Genomic DNA, 25346 nt, shown 5'->3' with positions numbered 1-25346 from the left:
CAATTTTAATTTGAGTTTGTTAGTCAGTGAGCTTGTTTCCATTCAAACACAGCCTAGCCACATTAAACTAATGAATTCATTTCTCAGCGAAAATCAGCAATTTGATTGTTTTGATGTTTATGGCTTATAAACTTTTATTACGAAAATTAAAGGTTAGTCAAGCTCACTAAATACTTCAAGACAAACTTTCAAGCAGCCATGAAAAAGTAAATAATAATAGATGCAGAACTGGAACTTGAAGTAAATGTTCCAGCTGCCAGGCATTCTGGCTGAGCTGGCTGTGTAAAACATGGAGCAGGGTTGTGGTGACAGGGGTGATTAATCTGTGGTCTTCTTCTGATTACTACAGACCCATTTCTTCTACCCTCATGCACAGGGAATGACCCTTAATCACCCAATCAGTCCTACTTGATGTTTCAGCACAGAAGACAGTGCTATAGAAATAGAAATACAAGGACAAGTAGATACAAACAAGGGTAAGTGAGTTTTTAGTGTTAAATTTCGCTCACCAGAAGAAATGCTTTGTTCATCATGACTGGAAACATGATTAGGTATTGTCCTGCCCAATTTAATATGGAGTTAAGATAATGATAAGGGTTGTAGACAAAGAACCAAACAAACCCCTCTCCCCCAAACAAAATAAGGATCTGTTTCTTTGCCAATATATGGCTCAATTGCCAAAATGTTTCTAAACTTAGCAGAGATGATCTCAGGATGCCACAGAATTCTTAATAGCAAAAGAAAGTAAAATTTTTAAGCATGTGAGTAGCTTCAGATTAACAAAATCAGAGAAGCTAAATCTGAGACTTCATGTAAAATCTTTTTCCATTTTTATACAGAATTGGAGAGGAAAAGGCAGCAACCCAGTAAATAAACACATACCACATAATGCAATGTAGGGTATTTTTGTCCTCATTAAAAAATCCATACCTCAAAACCCTGCTCTACAAGGACATGTAAAACAAGCATTAAAAAGCCTGTTTTTAGAAAAAACTATTTCTTGTGTGCCTTCAAATTCACATAATGAACCAATTTTTAATTTCCATGTGATGTGTATTGAGTACAGAGCATGTTTTTATTTATTTATCTGTGTGCATATGCGTATACACACATATAAAAGCTGGCTCTGCACTCAATAGACTTCATATGAAAGAAAGGAATTTAGGTGATTAAAAACTGCATCATTATGTATACATAAACAGATATATACACATGTGCATAGTATGTATGCACTCATTCATACATGGAAACCTAGAGGTCTATATATATTTATTATTTCATATGGACAATATAAATTTTTGCAGTTGATGGTGCCCCTAGCAACTGTCAGATATAAATGATTATAACTTAGCATGTATTGGTATAGATGATTTCTTAGATATATGGATACAAGTGAGATCAGAACTGAGACTACACTGAAAATGCAAAACCACAAAGCAAGAAACATATATGCTGGAACACCCAGCTGCTTATTGTTACACCCCAAGCAGTGGAGGCTATCTACTAAATGGATTTGAGTAAGGCAGCTCTTTGTCTTTTTCTGAGATGGATTGAACCGCATCTTAGATGCTCACAGGGAATAATTTACTTCAGTTTATCTTAGGCTTCAGACACCTGGAATAAAAAAGCTGATGTTACAATTTCTAACAGAAACATGCAGCTTTCTTTTGTTTCTCAGTTCTTGTTAGGATGAATAATGTAACCAGAAAACAAGTGAACTTTCCTCTGCAGTGCAGGAAGAGGAATGGCAGGAATTACTAAGAAGTCATTACCATAACAGGAGTCTGTGACAGAGCAAGAAGCTGCAAAATCTATTTGCAAGAAAGAGTCTTCATTGACAACGATGTCAGTGGTGACAACATAGCGGGTGCTGGCTTTCTCAATGAACACCAGAGCATCTCCAGTAGAGCCACAGACTGGCATCTTTGTTCCACCAGGGTGGAGCAGCCACTTCCTACTATCCAGTATGGTGAAATCATCTTCCAGTACTGTATTGCCAGAGATATTTCCTCCAATAAGAATCTGAAACATGAGGAAAGAAATTGTTGTTGAAAAGGAAAAATGCCTACAAGTCTTCACAAACATGGAAGTGATAGCAACCTGAGGGAGGAAGAGATGTACCAGACTATGTGTAGTCATTCTGCTGGTCCAAAATGGACAAAATTACTTAAAAAATAATTTAGGCTATGAGAAGGGGGACTATCTTTTTCCTGTTAAGGAAAGAGGTTGGCTCAGCTGTACAAATCTAAAACTCAGGAAGGCGACCTCCAATCTCAATGAAGTAAAACTGCTCACAAGAAAAGTGTTGGTGGAAACAAAGTGATTGCACTTTCCTAGTAATTGTTCTGCTCTTCTGTAATCTGGTGCACTGCTATCAGATTGTGTCTGCTGACAGAAGTGGGGAAACAGCCTGTTTTTCCATTGACTATAAAACATCATCCTTTTACTATTCAACAGCAAGCAAGGTGGAATTATTTTTCATTTGTTATTCTGAATTCAGTTTCTGATTGTTTTGAACTAATATAACTGCATTCAAAGAAGATATCAAAAAAATGAGTATTTTTAAATTTCTGAACAGAGGGGTGGGAAATAAAATTTTGCAACCACAAGATTAAAATGGCTGGTTAGGTTTCTCCTAACAGTCTGAACTAACTTTTTTTTTAAAAGAAGTAATAAATATTAAAGCAAATTGTACTTGGACAACCCAGTGACACTACTTAGAGCATAATCATTTTAGAGAGAAATAATTTGTGATTTATACCAAGCCATACAAAGTAATATAATTATCTTTATAGCAGAAAAATCCCAAATATGAAACTTTATTTTCATACAGATTGATATTTTCCTATAGTCTTTTTCTATTACATAATACCAAGCCAATTACATCTTTTGATGCATTTTAAATGAAGATTTTTGAAGTTTGAAATCAAACTTGCATTTTGTGTGGTAAGGCCTCCTGCAATGTGAACCCAAGGCTCTACACACATGTAAAAGACTTTCCTAGATTCAAAATGAGCAATCAGTGCCCCCCATGAAAATGGTGCATTAAAACCATGAATTCAGTAATTGTGCTCTAAATATCTTTCTACCAGGCATTTTTGCTTGTCTCAGTGAAATGACACATGCCACTAAAAGGGAAACATGAAGACAGAATCCAGCCTAAGATTAAGCTAAAAGAAGAGACGCCCACAAGGACTGCTCACCTGGTCGATCACCCAGGGGCTGTAGAAATGCCCATTCTCAGATGGTTGCCACCAGCGGAGCCGAGTGGAGCTGGAACGGGCCTTCAGGGGAATTTCCAGGGCAATGTACCGTCCCACATTGCTGGAGTTACTGAAGAGGAACTCCTGGAGAAGGCTCCATGTGAGGCCCCCGTTGAGTGAATACTGCAGCAGCACAGGCTGGCTCCTGGGGTCAGGTACCCCCTTGCCACATCCCAGTCTCATGAAGAACTGCACGAATCTAACAGGAAAAATCTTTCCACTTACCAGAAAGATTTATTTTCTACAACATCCTACACAGTGAAACAGAGAGCCTTGGAGTTTGTCTATTGATGAGCCCTGTGTTTTCTAGCTGTAAGTCATCTTTAGGAGACCTTAAGATTTCCTTTCCAAAGCTTCTAGAATATAACTAGACAGACAGGTGGTATGACAAAAATTCATTTTGCCTGTGTGGTAGTTTGCCAGGCATAAGGGGCTGAACAAAGCTGGTCATTTATGTTTTCAGTTTTTTGTCTGCATAGCAGATGGTGTTGCAAGTATCAGAAACATAATCCTGGGTGAAATTTTTATCCCTGTATCCCATGAGTACAGATTTTAGTGGCAGAAAAGCAACTGTGCCCTAAGTAGATCATCATTTGCTATGAATTTGCTAAAATGCTTAAATTCGAAATAAGCATCTCAGTTTTCCATTGGCATAAACCAGAGAAAATCTGGACGGGAGAACAAAGCACATTTCACTTTCAGGGATCATTTTGTCCATTTTGTCAGCCTGGGAAATTTGTCTAAATTGCACCGTTTAAATGTGCTGGCTTCCCTGAAGCCAGCCTGAGCCACCCAGGGACACCAGTGCTTTCATCCCCCAGTTAATTGGCTTCTCCAAAGCTGCACAATAGACTTGTATCAAACTGCAAAATCCTTCCCATCAGCCGATGCTCAGAAATAGCTCCACTGTGCACTTGGAGTGGAGGGAACCGTGCTGTAATGATATTTACTTATTGGACTTGCAGGGATATTACAAGTATTAATTCATGTTTGCACAGCTTTTGCACAGCTTTAGAGTGTTTCATCTGTTCTGATTATTATTATTGCATTAGTGCTGCTGCCTGGCTCATGGTTAAATGAAATGCTGCAAGAGAAGTTCTGTATCAAAAATCTTGTTCTGGTTTGATCTGCAAGTAGATGTGCTGGGTGTGGAGGCTGCAGAGATGCTGGGCAGACAAAGCTACAATAAAATGCCAGACCTACAAGTCAATTAATTGTAGTTTTCACTGCAATTCACAGTTTCTCTTGCTACTATATATAACTGCTTTTGCTATAGGTTATATCCACCTCCATGTCCCAGACATAACATATTGCTTGTGCTGTAAAGGGGCACTGGGTACCCTCATGGATCAACATATCAAATGTAATGGATTTGCTTCACTGCTGGCAAGCCTTTCTGCCTCCTCAGATTTACTCCAATATTCACCACGTAATTCAAAGGAAATAAACCCAGGTGACCTTGTCTCTGTTGCATCTGATTTCTTTGCATTGCAATTCTTATATCTCAGATTTTACTAATGCAGTAATAACCCACCCAAATATAGGTAACAAGGTCTAGCAGACAAAAAAAAATTAAATATCTCTCTTCTTATACCAAAGATATTTTGCAAAAGCTTTGCCTAGTTTGAAATGGAAAAGCAAAGTGTTTTTTTAAATTTAGTAACAGTCAAATGTGTGGATGTTCTAGTAATTTAGAATTGAAAGGGATTTGATTCAGCTGTGATACCTAAAATATTCTCTCCTACTGATATTTCATGGCGTGCAGTTTCAGCTACCAGTATCACCATGATGGTGATACACGGACCCCTGTGGTAAATTCTTTAACACACAGATGTGATGGCAGTGGATTGCAGAGTTCTCTTGATTTCAGTCCCCAGGTGCAGAGTGTGGCTTGCAGCACTGACAGACACGGCTGCTGGCCCGTGTTCTTCAGGGCAGCTCCTCATCAGGAAAGGGGAAGTTTTAATGGGACTACTGAGTCTAGCACCCTTAAAAAAAAGTTGTTCTCATCACTCCTAGCATAAATTGAAACCTCTCCTCAAGTCCTGTGCAGAACTTGGCACACCTGTGTCAAAGCCAGATCTGTTGGGCTTTGCAAGTGGTTGATAGAGACAGTCTAGAAATATAGAAAATCACACTGCAATTACTTTAGGTGCAAAAGAGCAGCTCCCAGCAATGTGCCACTGCAGTGTGTCTTGCTGTTCAGAAGAGAATATACAGTTATTTGTTGATAACTGTTATTTTTCATAATCATAAATACAAGAAACGGAATCTTCAGCTTTATTTTCCTAAGACAGAAGTAATTTATCTCCATATAACACCTTGAGGTCAATATTTGCAAATTCAGCTACAGACCATCATGGAGAAGAGATAAATGATGGTTCTTTGAACATGAGCAATAGGAAAACATAATTTAGTCTAATGGAGCAACTTACAAGATCTTTTGTACCTTTTGTTAAACAATCTTGTAATTTCAGAGTTGTCTAGGAATCAAATTAGTGCTGAGAATTAGGGTTTGTTTTTATCAAGTTCTGAAAAAAGTTTGCTGTGAGGAATCTTACAAATTACAGGGGCCCTTCATATTACACATCAATGAGTTTTAGCTTAGTGCTGATTTAAAAACTACAATGGTGAGATATTAGGCCTTTTTACTGGCCCTGAGTCTTTACAATAAAACTGTTATTTAAAGCTTCAATACCAATGGTGAAAGGTAAAAAGTAGATAAAACAACTGTTTAAATGTTTCCCACAGAACATCAGAGAGAAGTAGGGTGTTCATAAGAGATCAGTGAAAAAGTCTTAGAGTACTACACTCTTTATAATATTCTTATATTATTACTCTCCAAAGTGACAGTATAAGAATAGCAGCTAAAATACAGAATAAATTAGAAAACAATGCCCATTTGTTAGCATTTGTTAACACAATTGGGATGGAGTTTAATTCATATTAGTGTAAATTTTTTAATGTGGCTTGCTTAGCATGTCTCACTCAGCACATCTCCTCTGCAGGCTGTAAATTTGCAACATAAAGTGTAAATACACTAAAATATTTGGTTTTCAGTAGTTGGTGACAGCTTGATGAAAATTTCTCAGTGAATTATTGGAAACAAATGTGCACAATAAGAAAAAAAACAAGCTTCAGAAATGAAAGAATTATGAGATGACAGATGTAAGAGTTATACTTCCAGCAGATACTCCTGCTTCAGCAATGGCTCATAATACACCCGACTGTAAGAAAAGCAGAGCATTTCTCATGTTATGGTTTTAAGAAACAAAAATTTGCATAAACTACTGAAGGTGTGGCATCAGTTTACAGAGTTCTTATTTAAGGAAAAAAAACAACATTTAAATGGTTAATCCAATTAAATTTAAATTTAAATTTAATTTAACATGGTGAGAGGGGTTGAAATGGAGCATTTGCTAGTGTGAGGACCACAGAATATGTCAGCTTGCTTTTACTAGAGAAATATCACATCTGTATTATTCTTCAGTAGGGTATTTCCTCAATGAAATCCTGAAAGAACTTTTGAAAGGGTGTTACCTGGCTTGTGACAAATCTAGGTCTCGAGTCATCAGCATACGTAAACCTTCTTCGTTAAAGAAAAGGTTGTTTCCTCCAGACATGATACCACATTTCCTTGATGGCTTTCCACCACTCACTAGGAGGAATCTATCCGACTCCAGCTGACCTGAATACACAGTGAATACATATTTATGATTTGCTCTGAAGTGCTCCTGCTGCAAGAGTGCTACTTCCAGAGGAAGAGAACCAAATTAAAAATTGCATGCTGACTGAGAAATATTCAGTGTTTCCAATGGCATGTATTCTAGAAAGCTGACACAAATCAAAGCAAAATAAACAAAATAAACCCAGAAGTATGAAATCTGGGATCTTAGTTTCCAGTTATTCACAAGATTTTCCACCTTGCATCAAGCCTCAAAGGAGTTTTAGAGTTGTGCGCGTGGATGCTGTGTGTGCCCAGGCATGCATGAGGATTTGAGTTCCCTCCTGCCTTCCCTCTCTTGGGGTCTGCTGTGCCTGCTGAACACTGGCTCCCACTGCTGAGACACTTGCTCTGTTCTGAAACCATGTTTGTGGTAGTAGGGCAAGTCAGATTTCCCTCATAGTGAGAAATGACACAACCTTAAAGCCCTTTGCTGTTTGCCTCACTTGCAAGTGCTCTGTCTGTGCTGAAGTCAAACTACCATCAAAACATAATTTGCTTCCAAAATTATTTTCTAGATGTAGAGTTTCAGGAAGTTCTGTTTCAATGAAGATTTTGTATTCCAGCATTAACAGTGCAACAGTGCATTCACAAACCCCATTTGCAAATGGCATCTGAACTACTTGGATTGTGGGAATACCCTCATGGCATAAATTCTAATCAGAAGCATGCAGGGGTGAAGAAGGCTTTGCTTTTTAATCCCTCGAACCCTGGATTGCACTGAGATGGACAGGCAGCACTCAGATGCCCCCTCCCAAGAGTTACCTTCAAAGTCATCCTTAAGGAAGTCAGAGTTCTTGGTGCTGATTTTGCAGGTTGGCCCTGAGTAGCCGGGGTCGCAGATGCACTTGGTGCCGTTGATGCAGCTGCCGTGCCCATTGCACATCTCCTCACACTGGGGGCCAATGTAGACATTGTCAATGGCCCAGGTCACAGGCTGGGACCCAGCAGGGTAAAATCCTTGGTACCACCTGAACCTCGCCAACCTGGAAATGGCACAATGTGTATTTATTGTAAATAATAGTTCCATCTTTTTTTTGTATTCCATACATATGTCATATCATTCCATACATATATGCACACATATATTATTCTTTCTGTTGGAACTAGCTTGATAAATAGATTTATTCTAGAAACTGACTGCTAGATCTAATTCCTTCAGTACCTCATGCAACTTTATGTTGACGTTCAACCCAAGTACTGACAGAAATAAAAATAACATTATTCATTAGCTGTAATCCCAAAACTGAAAAACAGACATGATTTTCAAAATTTAAAATCCAGCTACTCTTAACTCCATCATTCATGGGGAAGATGAATGGCCATGGTCTGGTGGATTTCCCTCTGTTCTGGTGTACATTGTGTGGGTCAGACCCAGCCACTTTCACCCTCTCCTGGAGAGTGAGATTCAACTTCATACTTCCATTGTGGCCCCAGGGAGGCCACCTGTAGGGGTGGAGTGGTAGGATCTCACCCTCAATTACCCAGAAATAAAACATGATCTGTCACGTCACCAGGTATTCAGCTTCCTTTCAGGCAGCTTAATCTTAAACCAGGCTGATATTGCAAGTTGTTAATTTAAACTATATTCTCCTTTGGGTGCTGTCCTGTCATTTTTAATTCATCTCCTAAGTACTACTCACATCAATACTGCATATAAAAAGGAACCAACTGGGGAAGGAGGGAAAACAAATTGAGATGAGGAAAATACTTGAGAGACTAATTTTATTCCCAGTTGAGAAAATGTTTTAAGGGAGGAAGGAAACCAGAAGATTGAGAAGGGAGAAGCACTTAATTGCTTTGCGTGTTTAATGTGTCTTGTTAAAGAGATCAAAATTCAGCAGGCGAATTAATTCCATAGGTAATTGTAGCTGACAATTTTTTTTCCCTTGATTTGCTAAAAAGAAATTTTTATGAGGGGATTTAGTTGACAACCAATGATTTTTGGGTGGGGACACTACTGAGTGTCACAAGAAAAATGCCCAAGAAGCAGAGTTCTGCTGGAAGCCAAGATCATTGACTTTGGTGTGCTCTGAGGGGAAGGACACAAGTGTGAGGCTGGAGGTGTTGTAATCTCCTCCTGAGAGCAGACCTCTGCCCCACGGGCTAGATTTTTTTCCTGAGATAAGTCAGCTCCTCCTCTCAGGGTCACTCCTGGTGAGGGTGAATTCTGACTTGTGTCTGAAGCAGAGTGAGCCACTGCTTATTTGGGGTTTCTTCTCTGGCTCAACAGGCCCTGGACTTTTCCTTCAGGACATAACCGGAATACTAATTATTACTTACAGCTGTCTGCTGAGAGCATATATTCATTTCTAAAATTACATATATAGTTGAAATAACTTAAAAATGTCTTCATCCTTAGTTATAATATAACCAGTCAACACTTGGGGGATGAAAAGGCTGGAGGATTTTTTAGAATTACACAAGGAGAAAAGTTTGGATTTTTTTCATGTTATTCCAGTGGATTCTGGTGGAGAAATCCCCCCTTCAGCCCTCTGGCCCAAGGATTTAATGCACTGAATGTGCAAAGCTATTCTGAACTGGCTGTCAGCAGTGGGCTCCTGGCCTGGTGTGTTGGGGAAAGAACAGGAGGGAAGGTAGAAAAACAGGATAGAAGCACTCAGAAACAGAAGACTAAATCACAATCCTGGAAGGTTTAACTGAGTTAGGAATCTGCACAGTTTTTATTTGGAGGGTTGCATTGATGGTTGGCTAAAGGGTGAAATAATTCTTTTGTACAAAACTAGGAAGTACAAGTGAGCCACTGAAATAGATGGCTACCTATTCCATGCTTGAAATGTTAACTGTCATAAACGAGAAAACTCAAGTTTAAAATTTAAACATTTCCTTAAATTATTAAACATCTAGTCTTTCCAAACTTGATTCTTATTTCTTATATAGGTCTTCTCATACTTTCAGAGGCACACATAGGGTCATTTATTTAGTGGAGGACTCATTGACTCCAGTAGTTTCATAGCTACATAGACTCATAAAGTCTCATAGTTGCAAAGCTCATTTTCATTCATACGTGCTACAGTTTAATCATTAATGGTGAGATCTTTTACATAAAGTGAGTTGATGCTAGATGACAGTTATTCCTGAAAAAGTAAACAGTAGTGTTTTTACTTTGAAAAGTTACATATTACTGTGCCAGCTAGCATATATTGTTTTTCTATGCTGCGTTAACATCCAACCTGATTGACTGAGACTGTATTTAGATCAGACCATTTCTTCATACTGAAGTGGAATCAAGCTTATACTAGCTCACATTTTACTGCATTTTCTTATGAAGCTAAAATTTCATGCAAGAATATCATCAGTGAATTTAAATGGCTGATGCAATTCTGTAAAGAACACTCAGAGCACTCTAAGGACAGTCAGTTTTGCATTAATTTCACCAGGCAACTCCCTTCTATTAAATAGTCACTAATTTAATATATAGGTAATAGGGAATTGCCTGTGGTTATTCTACATCAGCATTAGACACAATATGATTTGGAGAATAATCTGAACACTAGCTAACATTCAGGGCAAAAAGCAGAGAAAAAACGGTAATTTGGTCTGCTGTAGTGGTGCAGCTCTTGAACACATTCTTGTGCTGGTGAAAAACAGAAATAAAAGCAGAGCAAGAAGCAGCTGGGCAGAAGCTGGACACTTACCCACAGAGGTGCAGTTTTCCAAAGTGAATGACCTCCCTCCTCCAGCCCTGGGTGGTGCCTGCGTAGTAGGTGCTGCTGGGGTGGTGCTCAGTGGAGCAGAGGGAGCTGAGGTGGCTGCTGCTGCTGTAGCACAGGGGGAGCAGCAGGTGCCAGGTGGCCCCCAGGTCCCGGGAGAACTCCAGCCTCACGGGGTCAGCAGAGGAGCTGTCAGTGGTGCAGCCAATGTTGATCTGGGGGCCAAGGCATCAAACACAGAAGGTGACACAGGGTAGACTGTGGGACCCCCAATCGTTCTTCACCTTACTTAGCCTCCCCCATTTGGGATGGTATTTGTTTAGTCCAGGAAAATGGTGATTTGGGAACCCATGTAACGACAGAGATGATGCACTCAGGACACGCACATGAATGAGAACTCCGGCACATTGCTCTCCTCTCCATGAGTATATCACACTTCACACAGGTTATGATAAAATGAATGTGATAAGAAATTCCCAACAACTTCTATCTAGAAAAAACTGTGAAGTTAATTGGGCAAATCCCAAAGGAGGGCTGCTAACATTGCTGGAGTAAATGCACCAGGTCTTGCAGTCCTCTGGCAGGTACTGTAGTAATCACAGCTGCAAGAAAATGTGCATTATTAAAAGCAGAAATATTTTTTTAAAAACTAACTTTTTGTTACTGCTGAGCTGTTAATTGATGATCTGCACTATGATCCTCTTTTATGTTACATATTTTAAAAAAAGCTTATCACTTCAATAAGTTCAGCTTTCACACTCACTACCTATTTGTTCATGTATAATGGCAAAGCCCTAGAGCATCATAGCTGGATTGGATTTAGATTCAATGCTTTAGGTTGGCAGTGTCAGACTTCTCAGGGCGTGCATACAAGATTCCTGATATAAAGAATAGTAGAAAAGGCAGAACATGAAAATCAGTTCTACTATTGAAATAAATACAGAATGTTTAATACAGAATCTGAGACAACCAGTGCAAATTAGTCTGTTTTCCTGTTACACTGATATTTAGATCTTATAATTTCAAATTGCTTTTGTAAAAGAAGACAACTTAGTTCTTTACAGAATGACTGTCATATAAAATAAGATGTCCTGACTTATCACACAATAAATAAAAACCAATTACTGCTGAAATACAAAGCCTGCACTAAAACTATGTAAAATATTAATATTTTTATATATCTTCGTAGCAAAAAAAAGGTCTTTGTAGCATGTTGTTCTGTTAAGAAAATCTATTTGTTTCTAAAACACAGTAATACTTAGAACTGTGCATGAATGTTGAAAGTGTATCCTACATCGAATTTTCTTCATCACTCTTCAGTGCACATGAGTCCCATCAACCTACATTTGACTAGAAGGGTTGTCTATTCAACTGGAAGCTTAGAGAGATGCTTGACCCAATATAGGTTTTGACTCTTGAGACACAGAGAGAAGCTACTGCATTATGCATGGCTCCTTCATTTATACTAATGTTCTCAAAAACGTGAGCTGAAAATGATGTTCTTACCACATATGGAAGTAAACATGTAGATTTTATGAGTTAATGCTATCAAGGCTTATGAATATCTTAAAGTGACCTCAAACATTTTTGTTCTACAGGCTGTAATCTATATTTTAGAAGAGAAAATGGTTTGCATTCAATAATTTATGAATCAGTTGCATGACAAATTGAAGAGTGCATGAGTACACAACTAAACCTAATTTTCTTGGAAAACACTTAGTATCATTTTAGTAATTTTTATAAACTCATATCATTTGCTGATTATTATGTAGCTCATATTAATGCAACAATATGCCACATTGTTGTTAAAAGGAGGCTGGTAACTGTGGCATAGCAATTTATGTGCCAGATTCTTTTCCAGGTTTTTTAATATCAATATAATGACCTCTCTAAACTAATAAATACTAAATGGTTACTCCCACAAATAGCTACTCCAGCCAATGCACAGTTTAGATTCTAGGATGAATCAGAAACACAGTTTAGTTTAGACTCTGTGTTGTCACTGGGGTACCTGTTTCCACTGACTATGTGAAACACAAAAATATGCTCCTTATTAATGAACTTTCTTTAACTCCCTAAAATGGGATTACTTCAGGCCACAATAGCCAAAAAAACCCTGCTTCATCTAGAGCAGGTATGATGTGGGAGAAACAAAAGGAAAGCAGAAGCTTGTCTCTCTGAGAAAGTACAACAGTGCACTTAAGCTAGCAGGTAGAAAGAATTATTTTCTAATGTCACAGATGAAGTTGTAGCTCTCCACTGGTCAGCTTGTAGAAAATGCTGCACTCTTACCTCATGAAGTGGCAATTTGGACCTTCATTATATTTTGCTCATCCTCTTGCCTGCCAGCTGTGACTCTCCAATGCATAGGGCATGGACTTTAATGCTATCAGTGCAAGTATGTAGGCATGGACAAAGTAGTAATTTAGGCAAGAAAGTAGAAGATTTTGAGGCAGAAATTTCCCTTATCTGTGTATTAAAAGCATCAGGATACATTCATATGTGGGAGAGAAATGTCAAATCAATTAGAGGGGAAATTGAACAGGCTTCTCTATCTGGCAATCAGAACAGCAAATACACCAGAGCAAAATATAGAGGAACATGAAGCAAAAGGCAAAATAACTTTCTGAGGACAAGTACCTCAAACTGGATGATAGTATTTTCATTCACGCTCAGGTCCCTTGTGGTGATGGAGTGCTCTCCAACTTCATTTGAAACAAATACCATAGCTGAATCTTCTTCCCTGAAAATCAAGGAAAGGAGTGCTTTAGACTCAGTTTACAAAGTCACTTCTTTCTGTTGTATTGCTGAGAGAATCTTACGGAGCTCTTTTAGATGAATATGGGCAATAAAGCCCAATGTTTCCTCCAGGGTAGAAAAACCAGTTGTCCTCTTTAGGACCGAAGTCAAAGGTATCCAAAAGGATAATGGGATTCTTTAGGTTATTCCCATCAATAATGAAGTCATCAATAATCCAGATTTCTTCTTTTTTGCCTACAAAGAAAATGGAAATATTCCTGTTAAGACTTAATACTAATATTATTAGAGAGCAGCAGCCAGTATTTACAGATTATGTGAAGAAGTGGGTGCTAAAAGTGTGGGATTGCTATTTTCACTTTCCATGAGAATAGTTCCCATACTGCTTTTCAGCCTGACCCAATGGAATTAATTTTTATTCCCTAAAATTTGTAGAAGTCACAGCAAAAAAAGAGTGAAAAGCAATGGGTGTTGAACAATTATCTTCTATTTAAATCATGTTTACTTTGAAATTCTGTCATTGTCTTCTTCAATTAAGAATCATCTAAATGAGCAGTTGCTACAGAGTCAAAGCAGCCTTAAAGTACAGCTTCTTTCTACATCCTTGCACGCAGCAGCTTGTGTTTGCCTGGGAGAAGTTTGTCCATAGGGAAGGAAACTCTGAAACGACTTCTCTCCAATGGATTACATATTCATATATGTCAGAAAATTGGCATTCTGCAACTGAAGAGGAAGGATTAAATTGACAGATCTTCGTGTAACGTTTTTTCATTTATCTAGAAGTGTTTATCAGAGAGAAGTTTAGATAATTGTTTTAGGCAGGATGCATCAGAAGAACTAACTGAAACAGGGTTGTCAGGACCAGATTTGAATTTGCTTTTTTTGTTAGGAGTGTGCTAGGAATTTGCCTACATGGAATAAACTGTTGCTGAATCACCATGTCTAAATGATTGCTGGATTCTTTAGAGCTGTTAACGTCAGTTTCTGCTTGGAACTGTGCTCAGAGTAACTGAGAGCAGAGGAGAGCTTCCTTCAGCTGGCACATCTCCTGTAAGCAGGAGGAATGAGCTGAGTTCCTCTTGTGGTTTTCCAGTCCTTTACAATTTAATCAAAAGATTAACTGCTCACTACATACTCTTTCTAAATGGGTTTTTAATGCCTAGTTAATTCTGAGTAAGGTAGGCCTGGTTCCTATTTACACTTGGGACATTTTTGTATAATTGGAGCATCCTAATGGGGCCTCAGTGTAAGTGAGAATCATGTCCATTAAAAATAATGAGAAGAACCTGAGTGAAGTTTATTGGTTTTGCTTGCTCTCCCACTCCCTCCAGGGCCAAAGCTGATGCTTTCTGCACACAATCCAGGGCTATCAGGTGAAGGTAACTTCACTTTAAAGCATTCAACTGCTTTATAAGGCCAGTAAGCATAATCCTGCAGTAATTCTAGTTGAAGGAGTTCAAACACAAAACCCTCATGACTTAAGAGTCTCTCTAATTGTTCAGCTCAAAAAAAACCCACCACTTTCTTAGAGATGCTGAGCTGTGCAAGCATGGACCTGGATTCCCAGGGGGTGTGTCCCTTCCTTACCATTGTTGTAGGGCTGCCAGAGCCTGAACCGCGTCGCGTTGCTTTGGGCTGCGTAGGGCAGAGGAACGTTGATAAAGAGCACGTCTGTGGTCTGGGTGAAGTAAAACTCATCTATCAGGTGCCAGGTGATGCCACCATTGACAGAATATTGCAGCAGGATGGAATGGGACCTCTCAGGGGTGCCTGGAGCATAAAGGACATGGATTTATGTCCATTAAAATCCAGTGAGTTCAAACAAGTATAAATGAAATTATGGCTCTGACATCCACTACTAAGTATGGGCTTCCTTTAACAACAACCTGAGCTGTTGAGATGTTATATACACATTGTACACATATGTCTTTCTGTGCTTTCCCTTGCTTGTTTGTCTGCAAAATGCAAATGAAATAGGGCTTAAATTTACATTACTGTTCATTATACATATAATCATAGTTAATTACTTAGATGTGAAGCTATCTCAGTGTTATACTTTTTTAGATTAGAACACACCAGCTCCTCCTACTACAAACATATTCCAGTAATAGAGTATTTATTTGCTTGTTTTGTCCAGGTACCAGACATTATCATCACTATCTGTAGCACCCACAGATAAAACCACACTCCCTATCCTCATAAATTCATGAGTCTACGGCTCTCACTGCAGACACTGGGATGAGGATATTCATGCTCAGAAATTATATAATTGATGGAGAGCACTGAGGATCTTTATTAGCATGTTTTAACACCAACAAAGCAATATTCTGTGCTTTAAGCTCGGTCTAAAAGTCAGTGGAACTGACAGTAAAATTTGCATTTTCTAACTACCAGCTCCTCCTATTTTTTTAATTAGAGCATTAAAGAGTAGAAAACAAAAGCTCTTTACAGCCCTAGTTATTAACACATGCTAATTAGAGCCCAGCACTCATTCTTGATGCTAGTTACTATACACGAGCTCAGCCCCCAGCCTGTATGTATTTGGCCTGTGCCTGACTTGCTGTCCAGAAACACCAGTGTCCAAGTGATGGTATCTCTGAACTGAGGTCTCACTCAGACAAATTTACACTCTCTGCTCCCTTCATGGTGTGGCACAGTGATGACACATCCCCAAAAACTCAGTCAGGAACCAGAAGAAGGAAAGGACTAAAGGACAGTTTCCTCACCCCTTACTCACTGCGTGTTACTGTGCAAGCTCTATTCTTAAATTAACCACATTTTCTGAAACCCGAGATCCTGATGCACATGCCCCTGCTCCCTTCTTCTCCAGTGCTAAGTCTTCAGCCACCAGAGAAGAGCAGAGCAGGGAAGAGCTGTTTGCAGCCAGGAGCTGATTTCAGCTTATCTGTGGCAATCAACAATAAACAACACACTGCTTTTAACACTCACAGCTGAGAGATATGCCCAGCTATATCCATTTGTATTCAGCATTAGGAAGCTTGTTGGGACTAAGTCCTGGGTCCAAGAGTAGGGCTAACAAGTAATACAGATTCAATGAGGAGTGATTTCTCCTGGAGTTTCATGGTCTTACTCCTTGTGGGCCAAAATCCAGGATTAAACCTTTGGCTACTCCTGCCTTCAGAGCAACATTTTTATTCATTTTATTTTTCAATATTTTTTCAATGATCATATGAAGAAATATTACCAAGGAATAATTTTGTAAAAGAAGTCTTCACAAAGTCTTCGCTTATAAACATGAAATATTTTGTATGTTACCATTTTAGGGCATGTTGTGGTTTTGGCTGTTAGAATTTTCTCTCTTTTTGATAAAGAACTAAACCCAGTAATAAATAGCCCAATATACATGATTAAATGCCCATTAAAGAAAATCAATAATAATTCACAAAGAATTATATTTTCACCTGTCCATACACAGATTTGGCTAAGATACTTATTTAGGAAGAAGGAGGGGGTTCAAACCTATATTCAAGCTGTTGGTAAATGTTGAGTCAGTTAGGGCCCAGTCCCAGAGCACAGAGCTTACCACAGAAACTATGGACATCTTCCTTAGCCCAGAGGGAGAAGAGTTTTTCAACATTGAGTGTTCAGCCTGGAAGTACCAATTCTATCAGAAAATTTGGGGAAAGCTCCTGAAATTGCATGGGAGTGGCTCAAACCTTCAAGCTGTTTAGTGGTTCTCCATCATGTCACTTCAGACTTGGATAAAATTATTTTTTAAGGCCAAGGATGGCAGGGCCTTGGAGCAGGGTAAGACTGAATCATTGGCTTAAAAGCCCTTGTATTGGAGGAACTGTCACAAGTTATTTACAACAACGCATAAAACTTGTCTTGCAAAGTCTGAAATTGAATTATGGAGTTTCAGTTATCTCTAAGATACTTACTAGGTTGTCAAATGGTAAGAGATTTAAATGCAGTAGACTGAAGCTTGAAAATTAAAACCACCTTAGTTTAGTATTAGTCCCTTTAAGTAATTTACCGTAGGCACCATTTTATGACATAAAAAAATTGAAGAAATAATTTTTTCCCAACATGGTGAGAAATCTCTACAAAATCTTGAACTCTTTTGCTTCTTTTCTGCCCAAAGACTTTACTAGCTGTGCCGTTTTTGATGATACTACAGTCTACTTTTTCCTTAGGAACTGCACAGACAGCCATGTAGGCTGAGAGCAAGGTAGAGATGATGCAAAATTTCAAACAAGCTCCCATATAATCTATGATAAACTGTAGATCACTACCATACACTGAAGTTGAAAATATAAATCTGTATTCTTTTCTGTGTTGCTATTATGCACTAATTAAGCTAGAGAAGTGATAGTAAATCAATGGTGATCTTACCTTTGGCAATAAATTTAAATGAAAACTGGATGTACACTGTATTAGTGCAGTCTAGATCTCTTGACACAAGCATTCTCAGTCCTTCCTGCAAACACAGAATATACCATGTGAATATTAGTTCCAATAATTATGTTTTGCAGCTTATTGTTGCTTGGATGTTGTCTGCTACTGACTGCAGTAGCAGTCATTCATTCTCAACAAAATTCATTTTGTTAAGAACTGAAAAATTCAGAAAATCTATTTCCTGGCCTTTTGAAATATGCAATCAACAAAAGTAAGTCTTTAAAGAACTAGAAAACATCAAAATTATAGAATTGAGTAAAATACAGGCAAACTACATAAACAATGACTGCACAGACTACAACCCTGACTAATTTGTATTATTTAAAATACTAAAAAGCCAATCAGGAGACTTCAAGATGATTGTAATGTATACCATATTTCCAAATAGTTCACTTCAAGAATCTCAATGTAGAGATTCATTCTTTTCCTTTGGTGGTCAAGGAGGAGTTTATACCACAAAAAAATAATACAGAAGCAAGGGATGAGACCCATTTGTTCATTAAAAGACAAAAACCAACTGTGGAAAACATTGCATATTTAGGGTGGGAAAAGAAGAAAAATGAAAATGTCAAATTCTAGCCAAATGACTTCAATATAAATATATGGGGCTAATGAAAAGATTTGCTTTCTGTTTTTAACTCTACTGATTTTAATTCTATTTTTTTTTCAATGTAAGTAATCTCTGACCCCTTTGAAAATGAGAGCTGTTCCAGACTTGATGGTGTCACCATTCAGGTTTCCCCTCTCAGCACCGTAGACTTCAGGCCAAAGGTCTGGATGCAAGTTACCATTGAAATCATCCTTCAGGACAGATGGGAGAGGAAGGACAGGGACACAGTATGGACCTCCAAAGCCTCTGTCACACCTAGCAACACATTGGGAAGAAAAGGTATTATCTATCTGGCCTGGGTAAAACACATCCTTTCTGTGATGCAGCTTAAGAAGTTTTCTACTCACATGCAATGACCTGAATCACAGATGCCATGCCCTGAGCACATCCAGGGGCATCCTGTAGCCAGGACCACGTTATCAATAGCCCAAGAATCAACTCCAGAGGCATAGTTGTACTGAATCCATCTGAACCGTGTTCTAGGAGAGCTATTACAAACAGAGGAAATGTATTTCAGGATTCAGAGTTCTGATCCAGAAAGTGCCAAATACTAATGAAAATCCCACAGACTTCTGAAGAAAAGAGCATGTTAATAAGCATGGCCCACTTATTTTGAGAAGATTCATATTCTAGTAGAAACTGAAAGTTTAAATTTCTCAGGTTAGTCTTTTAGGCAAAATTCCAGCATATTCCAAAGAAAGGTGCCCAAGTACTCAAGTCAGAACATTGCTGAGACACTTGCTGACCAGCAAAGTGGGTGAGCAGAAATTAGTAGTTCCATTAGCTCCACTTGAGAGCTCCATATGCTGCTAGCAGAATGGAAACAATAAAATTGCATCAGTAAAGTAAGAAGTTATGAAAGTTTATTTATACTAAGTGTTGTATAAAGATAAAAACAATAGTTATATATGTTTATATATATGTATAAGAATGGATGAATATATGTATACAAATATGCACATGCATACACAGCGCTGTCATTGCTGACTGCTTAGTTATCCTCAAACAAGGAAAGTATTTTGGAGAAAAAAAATCTTTGGAGATGATATATGGCCCTCTGGAGTGAACTGTGGAATTAGAAACCAAGATGTGAACCCCAGGCCCAGTTCATTTACTCTGTGTCCATTTTTACCACTGTATTTTCTGGGTGATGAAACACTCTGTATGTTTCATCACCCAGAAAATACAGTGGTAAAAATGCAGTGTGTAGGGTGCTCTGAAGAATTACTGAACTACTCAGAAAAATGGTAAGCAGAGTCATCACTACCTGTCATTCCTAAACTAGAGCATGGTTTTATTTAGAGAGATGGATGCCAGCATGTCTGCCACATCCATTTACAGCCCTGTGATATCCTGAGGAGGTCAGCAGAACTCTCCTCCTGGTCAAAAGAGTGAAGATGGCATGTCCAGTGACATGTTCTGACCTGCTGAATGCTGTGAATAACATGCCTGCCTGTTGGATGACAACTAAATGTGCAATAACAGAAAACACTACTGTTGGAAAGGATGGCTCAGGGTATTTATTCTTGCTTCTTATTGCATAAATGTTAGAAAAGCTGGCTTAGCATTCTTGTTCTTACTGTCATAAATTATAGGCAAGACTTAGGAATTCATTCATCAAAGTTGTAACTTCCTTAAGTCCCTACACTTCACATTATAGCTGATGAAATATTTTGAAGTGAAATTTAAAATTCTGGTGGCGTGACAACACACATTTAAAAATTTAAAAGACATGCAGAACATTCCCAAGCTGGAGGATGTTTGTTCTAATTAGATCAGCAAAACCTTTGTCATGCTAAACAGCCAGAAGAGCAGCACTCACTTGGTTGAGGGTGGGAGGTAGACAGTAACTCTCTTCCAGTTTTGGAATCTTTCTGAAGTGTAGATGGAGCTCTCAGTGTACTGCTGACAGCCGATTGTTGGGGGGACACACTCCTCTGTCACCAGGTGCCAGTCTCTCCCGTTGTTTAGGGAATACTGCAGGTGGACACTGTGGGAATTGCTGTATGGTTTGCTGCAACCCATGCTCAGCTCAAACTGCAGGAATGTGGAAGCTGATACGTGGAAGTCCCAAGTCTCAGCATAACGAGGTTTTCCTAAGGAAAGAGAAAAAATAGCAAATACAACAACAGGAACCAAAGTGTACATTCAGCATATGCTTTCAATACTGTCATTCAAATTTGTTACCTCTATCTTCACCTTTTTCCAGCCTTCTCTTCCCAACAGATTCCTAAATACTTGGATTTGTCTATACCTCCCATCTTGTAAAACTGGATCCTTACATAATTTATAAAATAGACTCACACAAAATGTAGCAATGTTTGATGACACATACCAATGTTTTCACTGAACATCAGGGCTGTATCCATAGACAGGCAGTCAATGTCTACTTGACCACCTTGTATTCTGTACCAGCTTGCTTGTAAATCCACAGTTCCATCAAATTTATCCTGGAAGCCAGTCTGAGAGCTGTCATTCATCCCTATAAGCACATCGTCCAAAGCCCACTGAGCTGAATGCTTCCCTGCAAAAACCAGAACAGACAGGTTAGTGGAGTCCCTGTAAGTTGTTTTCAATGCTCATATGCTGTGTTCACTCAGTGAGCAGTGCTCAATCACATAGACTGAGTGCTGTTAAACAAGACTGAAACATTGCTCAAGGATGCACCTGGACTCTAGAGCATGTTTCTATTACAGATAATCACAGGTATTTCCCTCTTCATTTCTTTAGCTTCAGTGCCTTTGCCATCATATGCTCTCCCTCTGTTTGGATGACATACTCCCTGAGCCCCTAGATTGGGGATTTTCATTTTATGGGTCACAACCTTCCTGCCATTCCCCACAGCTAAATTGGAAAGGCCTCTGTCTAGTTCCCAAAATAGCTTTTGTATGAAAGTGAATAGAACATGAAGGAAAATGCTGAAGGCTCTGCATATAAATAATATTTAGAGAAGTGCTGTTCTCCTTCCTGGAAATCGCTCTCCTCTTGCTCTCCAGCCTACAGGCATTTCACTTTTATCATCTCCAGCCCATTTCTTCAGTCTTCATTTCAATTCACCTTTCCACTGGCATGCTGAAAAGAACATCTTACTGCACAATAACTGCCCTCACAGGAGAGGAAGGAAAGCCTTTACAATAAATTGTGAGCTTGCAGCAATGTGCCAGGACTTTTGCCTTGCCACCAAGAGGAACGTGGGTCATGGCTGAGAGGGCCACTTTGCACTGAGCAATGGCAGACAGAGGATAATCCATGAAGGAGCTAACATCTCTAATCAGAACTGCTTGTCATCTCTAGCCAGCGGTGTGGAACTTGATATTTCAACTTCCAGCCATAAAACCTTGCTTATACTGGGAGCCACAGGGCTGCCATCAATGGTCTTAAGTGATGACCCTCAGCAGGGATGGATGTCATCCAGGTGCCACCAAGGCAACTGTAGGGAGCAGCACGTTGGACCTTGCACCACTCACCAATGCAAATGATCATCACGGAATGATGGTCTGTGGTGCACCAGCCATTGCTCAGCATTTTTTACCAGAGGAACTGTCTTCTTAACTAAATCACATCCCTCTTGTCTTGTCTATTTTCTTAGGTAGTGAGGACAATTAAGTCCAGCACGAACAAGAAAATGTGGGAATAAAATCAGCCATCAAAATGATAAACGGTGTCTAAGAAGCCGCATGCTGTAATTACCTGAATATAAGCTATGTGCTTTGTTCCCCAAGGAAGTGCTGTTGAAATATACTTTGCTATCTTTCTGAATATTGCCTTATATTTCCTGCAGATCCAGGAGCTGCTGCCTTGTGCAAACGTAAGTCTTAATCAGGACACTTTTAGCAGTGGTATTGTGCCCCCATGTGAGGTGGGAGCTCTCGCAGTCAGCACCAGGGTTTAACTTTCAGTTGAGGATGTGGGAAGTGGCTGAGTGGTTTTGCAGGGGCAGGGGAGCTGGGCTCTGGGACACTAGCAATGGTGGGAGGAGTGTGGGGACATTAAAATAGTGAGATGGGAGCCGCCAGGTAGGCAGATTCAAGGCCAAGTTATGCCTACACTTCCAAAACTGAGAAAAAATGAGATGAAGAGTGTAAGCCATTTGGCATACCAGGTCACTCTATACTGAGGTAGAAACTCTGATCTTATTTAGGCTTTTTTTTAAATGTATTTTTCCCCCTCCCTCCTGTTATCTCAGCATCTTTGGTTTAAACTTAGCTCTTAAACAATTTTACTCTTAAACCCACTCATCAGCTTGGTGCTACAAAAGAAAATCACAGCCATAATGTGACTCAGGAAAGCCCAAATATGCTCTTACAACATCCAACTGTTCAAAACACCGTGTTTTTCATGAGCTGAGGTTTCTGCACAGCGTGTCTGTACCAAGTGGCACTGACATGAGGCTGTGTAAAGCTGCTGGATGAATTTTTAGGATAGCCTTGCTTACCGTGCTGTGGCTGCCACCAGCGGAAGGCAGTGGCAGGGGTCTTGGCCTCCCGGGGCAGGTCTATGGAGACAACCTGAGGCTCCAGGTAGGACATGAAGTCCAGCTCTCGCAGCAAACTCCAGGTGATGCCATTGTCATTTGTGTATTGAACAACAAGTCCTGCATTTAAAATGAGGAAAAGCAGTTAGTGTGACTGTGCAGAGCAAAGAGAGGGCGCAGATCACCCTGTGCCCTGGAGCTGCCAACTCCCACCCGGTGCACTGGCCTTTTGACATGTGCCCCACCTTTAGATAACTCCAGGAGAATTTTCTGGACAAAGTCCTACTGCAAAGGTGACATAGGTCATCAGTTGCCACATGCTATCTTGACTGCTTTCACCAAACTCAAAGGATCAATTTTTTTACACCCTCAGGGAAACTAATGATCACAGGGAAACTAATGATCATACCACAAAAATGATAGGAATAATGTGGTTTTTCTTTACACAGTATACATTTCATGATGGCTCTCCTTGCAGTTTGTGCGAAAGACCGAGTTATAATTCTGATAGCTGGGATTACAATCCTCCTGCTATGTAGGCAAGATCACAGCATCCTTGGAAATTAATTATCATAATATTTAGAAAGTTTAAGATAGTCTTTGTATCACGCACACGGTATGGCAAATATTAGGACACAACAGAAGCCCAGCAGAGCTCATCAAAAGAGATAATACAAGAAAGAAGCACCTGTGTATATTTATTATCTTAAAACTCTTTTATATTGGTGTATGTTGAAAGATAATGGAATTGTTTTTTGGTGTCTTATACTGGTGCAAATGAGTGGAGAATCAAACCCATGGTGTAATCTGTGCTGCAAGATGACAACTTTCCTCAGTGAGCAAGTCAATGTAAATGCCAAATATCAGGAAAAAAATCCACTGATGTTAAATGCTTTATACTGAGAGGAAAAATACATTTTCTCATCTCTCATGTCAGTTGTCTGTCTTCATGCAACAAGACCACTTTACATGGGAATCTGCTCCAGAATGCTGATCCTTCCCAAACACAAGTATCAGTCCTCCACCACAGTAACTTTAAGCATGTGGGTCAATTTAGATGAATTTATTCACACTAAATTAATTTTCAGCTGCAACTTTAGAATCTTGTATTTTGGGCAAATCATGCATAAGCTTGTTTTGGAAGGCAATTTTCTATTAGACCCACTGGTGGAGTTGAAAAGATGAACAAGTTCTCAGGTGCAAAACTTTTCTTCAGGTCAGAAATGGAGTTTGACCACTTTATCCTGAACTTGAATTTCATTCCTTTTATTTCAGACCTTATGAAAAGTCCTGTGGACTCATAATTTTACCTGCTTTCTAGTACTATCAAATAGTTTAATACAAGCTATTACACCTTGCTTTGTAAATGTTGTCTTTCTTAGACCATCACAGCTCCCACAGTTACTCCTACAGATGGATCACCGTTATGTTGGGTGTAACTAAGTATAAGCAGAAATATCCATCAAAAGTAAATAGCTTTCTCCAACACTTATGAAAACTGAGGAGGTAAGTGATTTTTGTTTAAAAAAAATCTTGATTTGGTAAAGGCAGAAAAAGGCAAAAACACTGCAGAAGTTGCAAAATGAAAAAGGCTTATTATAAAGAAAAGGAGCTTTACCTTCATTCCTGGCTCTTGGTCTGTTGCAGGAGTTACCAACAGTCTTGCTTCCAAGTTGTACATAAAACTGAACTAGCCTTTTAGAAAACACAGGATAGAAAAGAAGCACAATCATCTGATGGCACAAAATCAGTCAGAATAATTTGTGTTTGTTAACTAATGGCATTTTCAGTTAGGTCATTATTCCTGGCTTATTGATTAGGCAATATTCCCAGAGAAACCAAACATGCGTATGGTAAATAGTCAAGGACCCAAGAGAGAAGAAAGTGATGTGGTTTATTAATCTTGTGCCCAACAAATGTGTTTTTGAGTGAGTATGAGAAGTTAGCAGTCCCTTCTTACACAAAAGTTGCAAAATCTCCAAAGCAGACAAAGTTGCTCCTCACATCAGATCTTATAGTGGGCTATTGTAACCAGAAATTGTCTGAAGCTTTAAAATACAGCATTAGAGTTGTAATAAAATTATTAGATCCGCCCAAATCACCAATCCTTTTTATATTCTTAAATTCTTGATGTAAACAATTTTCAGTGAAGTGAGTTCACTGAACATTTTGTGAAGTAAATTCTTTGATTTTGTATCTATACATTATGACTTCATTGAAAATTCTCTTGTTCTCACATCATGAAGTTGTGAAGAAAAATGTTCCTGAGCTGCTTTTCTTGCAACCTACCCCGTAGTCAGTGCCTTTATCACTTCCCTACCTTTTCTTATTCCTTTCTACTGTAAACACAGCAATTGTTGCACCCTAGTCTCTGCATGAACATATTTCCATGTCTTCAGGTTTTCCCAAAACTACTTTCTGCAAC

General features: G+C 39.0%; 1 protein-coding gene across 1 annotated transcript in view; it reads right to left on the bottom strand.

Annotated features, from left to right (window-relative positions):
* RELN (reelin) overlaps window positions 1–25346 on the bottom strand; it is a 287001-nt gene that overhangs the window by 30342 nt on the left and 231313 nt on the right. Inside the window, exons 33-47 of the mRNA XM_066319238.1 lie at window positions 24540–24616; window positions 22883–23041; window positions 20783–20971; window positions 20270–20543; window positions 18795–18935; window positions 18525–18702; window positions 17775–17859; window positions 15006–15188; window positions 13484–13655; window positions 13302–13404; window positions 10647–10876; window positions 7753–7973; window positions 6804–6951; window positions 3204–3462; window positions 1773–2022 (exon numbers count right to left, since the gene is read on the bottom strand). Of these exons, the coding sequence (XP_066175335.1) occupies window positions 1773–2022; window positions 3204–3462; window positions 6804–6951; window positions 7753–7973; window positions 10647–10876; window positions 13302–13404; window positions 13484–13655; window positions 15006–15188; window positions 17775–17859; window positions 18525–18702; window positions 18795–18935; window positions 20270–20543; window positions 20783–20971; window positions 22883–23041; window positions 24540–24616 (2669 nt within the window). The remainder of the gene's footprint in view (window positions 1–1772; window positions 2023–3203; window positions 3463–6803; window positions 6952–7752; window positions 7974–10646; window positions 10877–13301; window positions 13405–13483; window positions 13656–15005; window positions 15189–17774; window positions 17860–18524; window positions 18703–18794; window positions 18936–20269; window positions 20544–20782; window positions 20972–22882; window positions 23042–24539; window positions 24617–25346) is intronic.

The sequence above is a fragment of the Sylvia atricapilla genome, chromosome 5, assembly GCF_009819655.1.
Source record: "Sylvia atricapilla isolate bSylAtr1 chromosome 5, bSylAtr1.pri, whole genome shotgun sequence".
NCBI lineage: Eukaryota > Metazoa > Chordata > Aves > Passeriformes > Sylviidae > Sylvia > Sylvia atricapilla.
The sequence above is the reverse complement of the archived record's forward strand: the minus strand, read 5'-3'. Positions and strand labels throughout refer to the sequence as shown.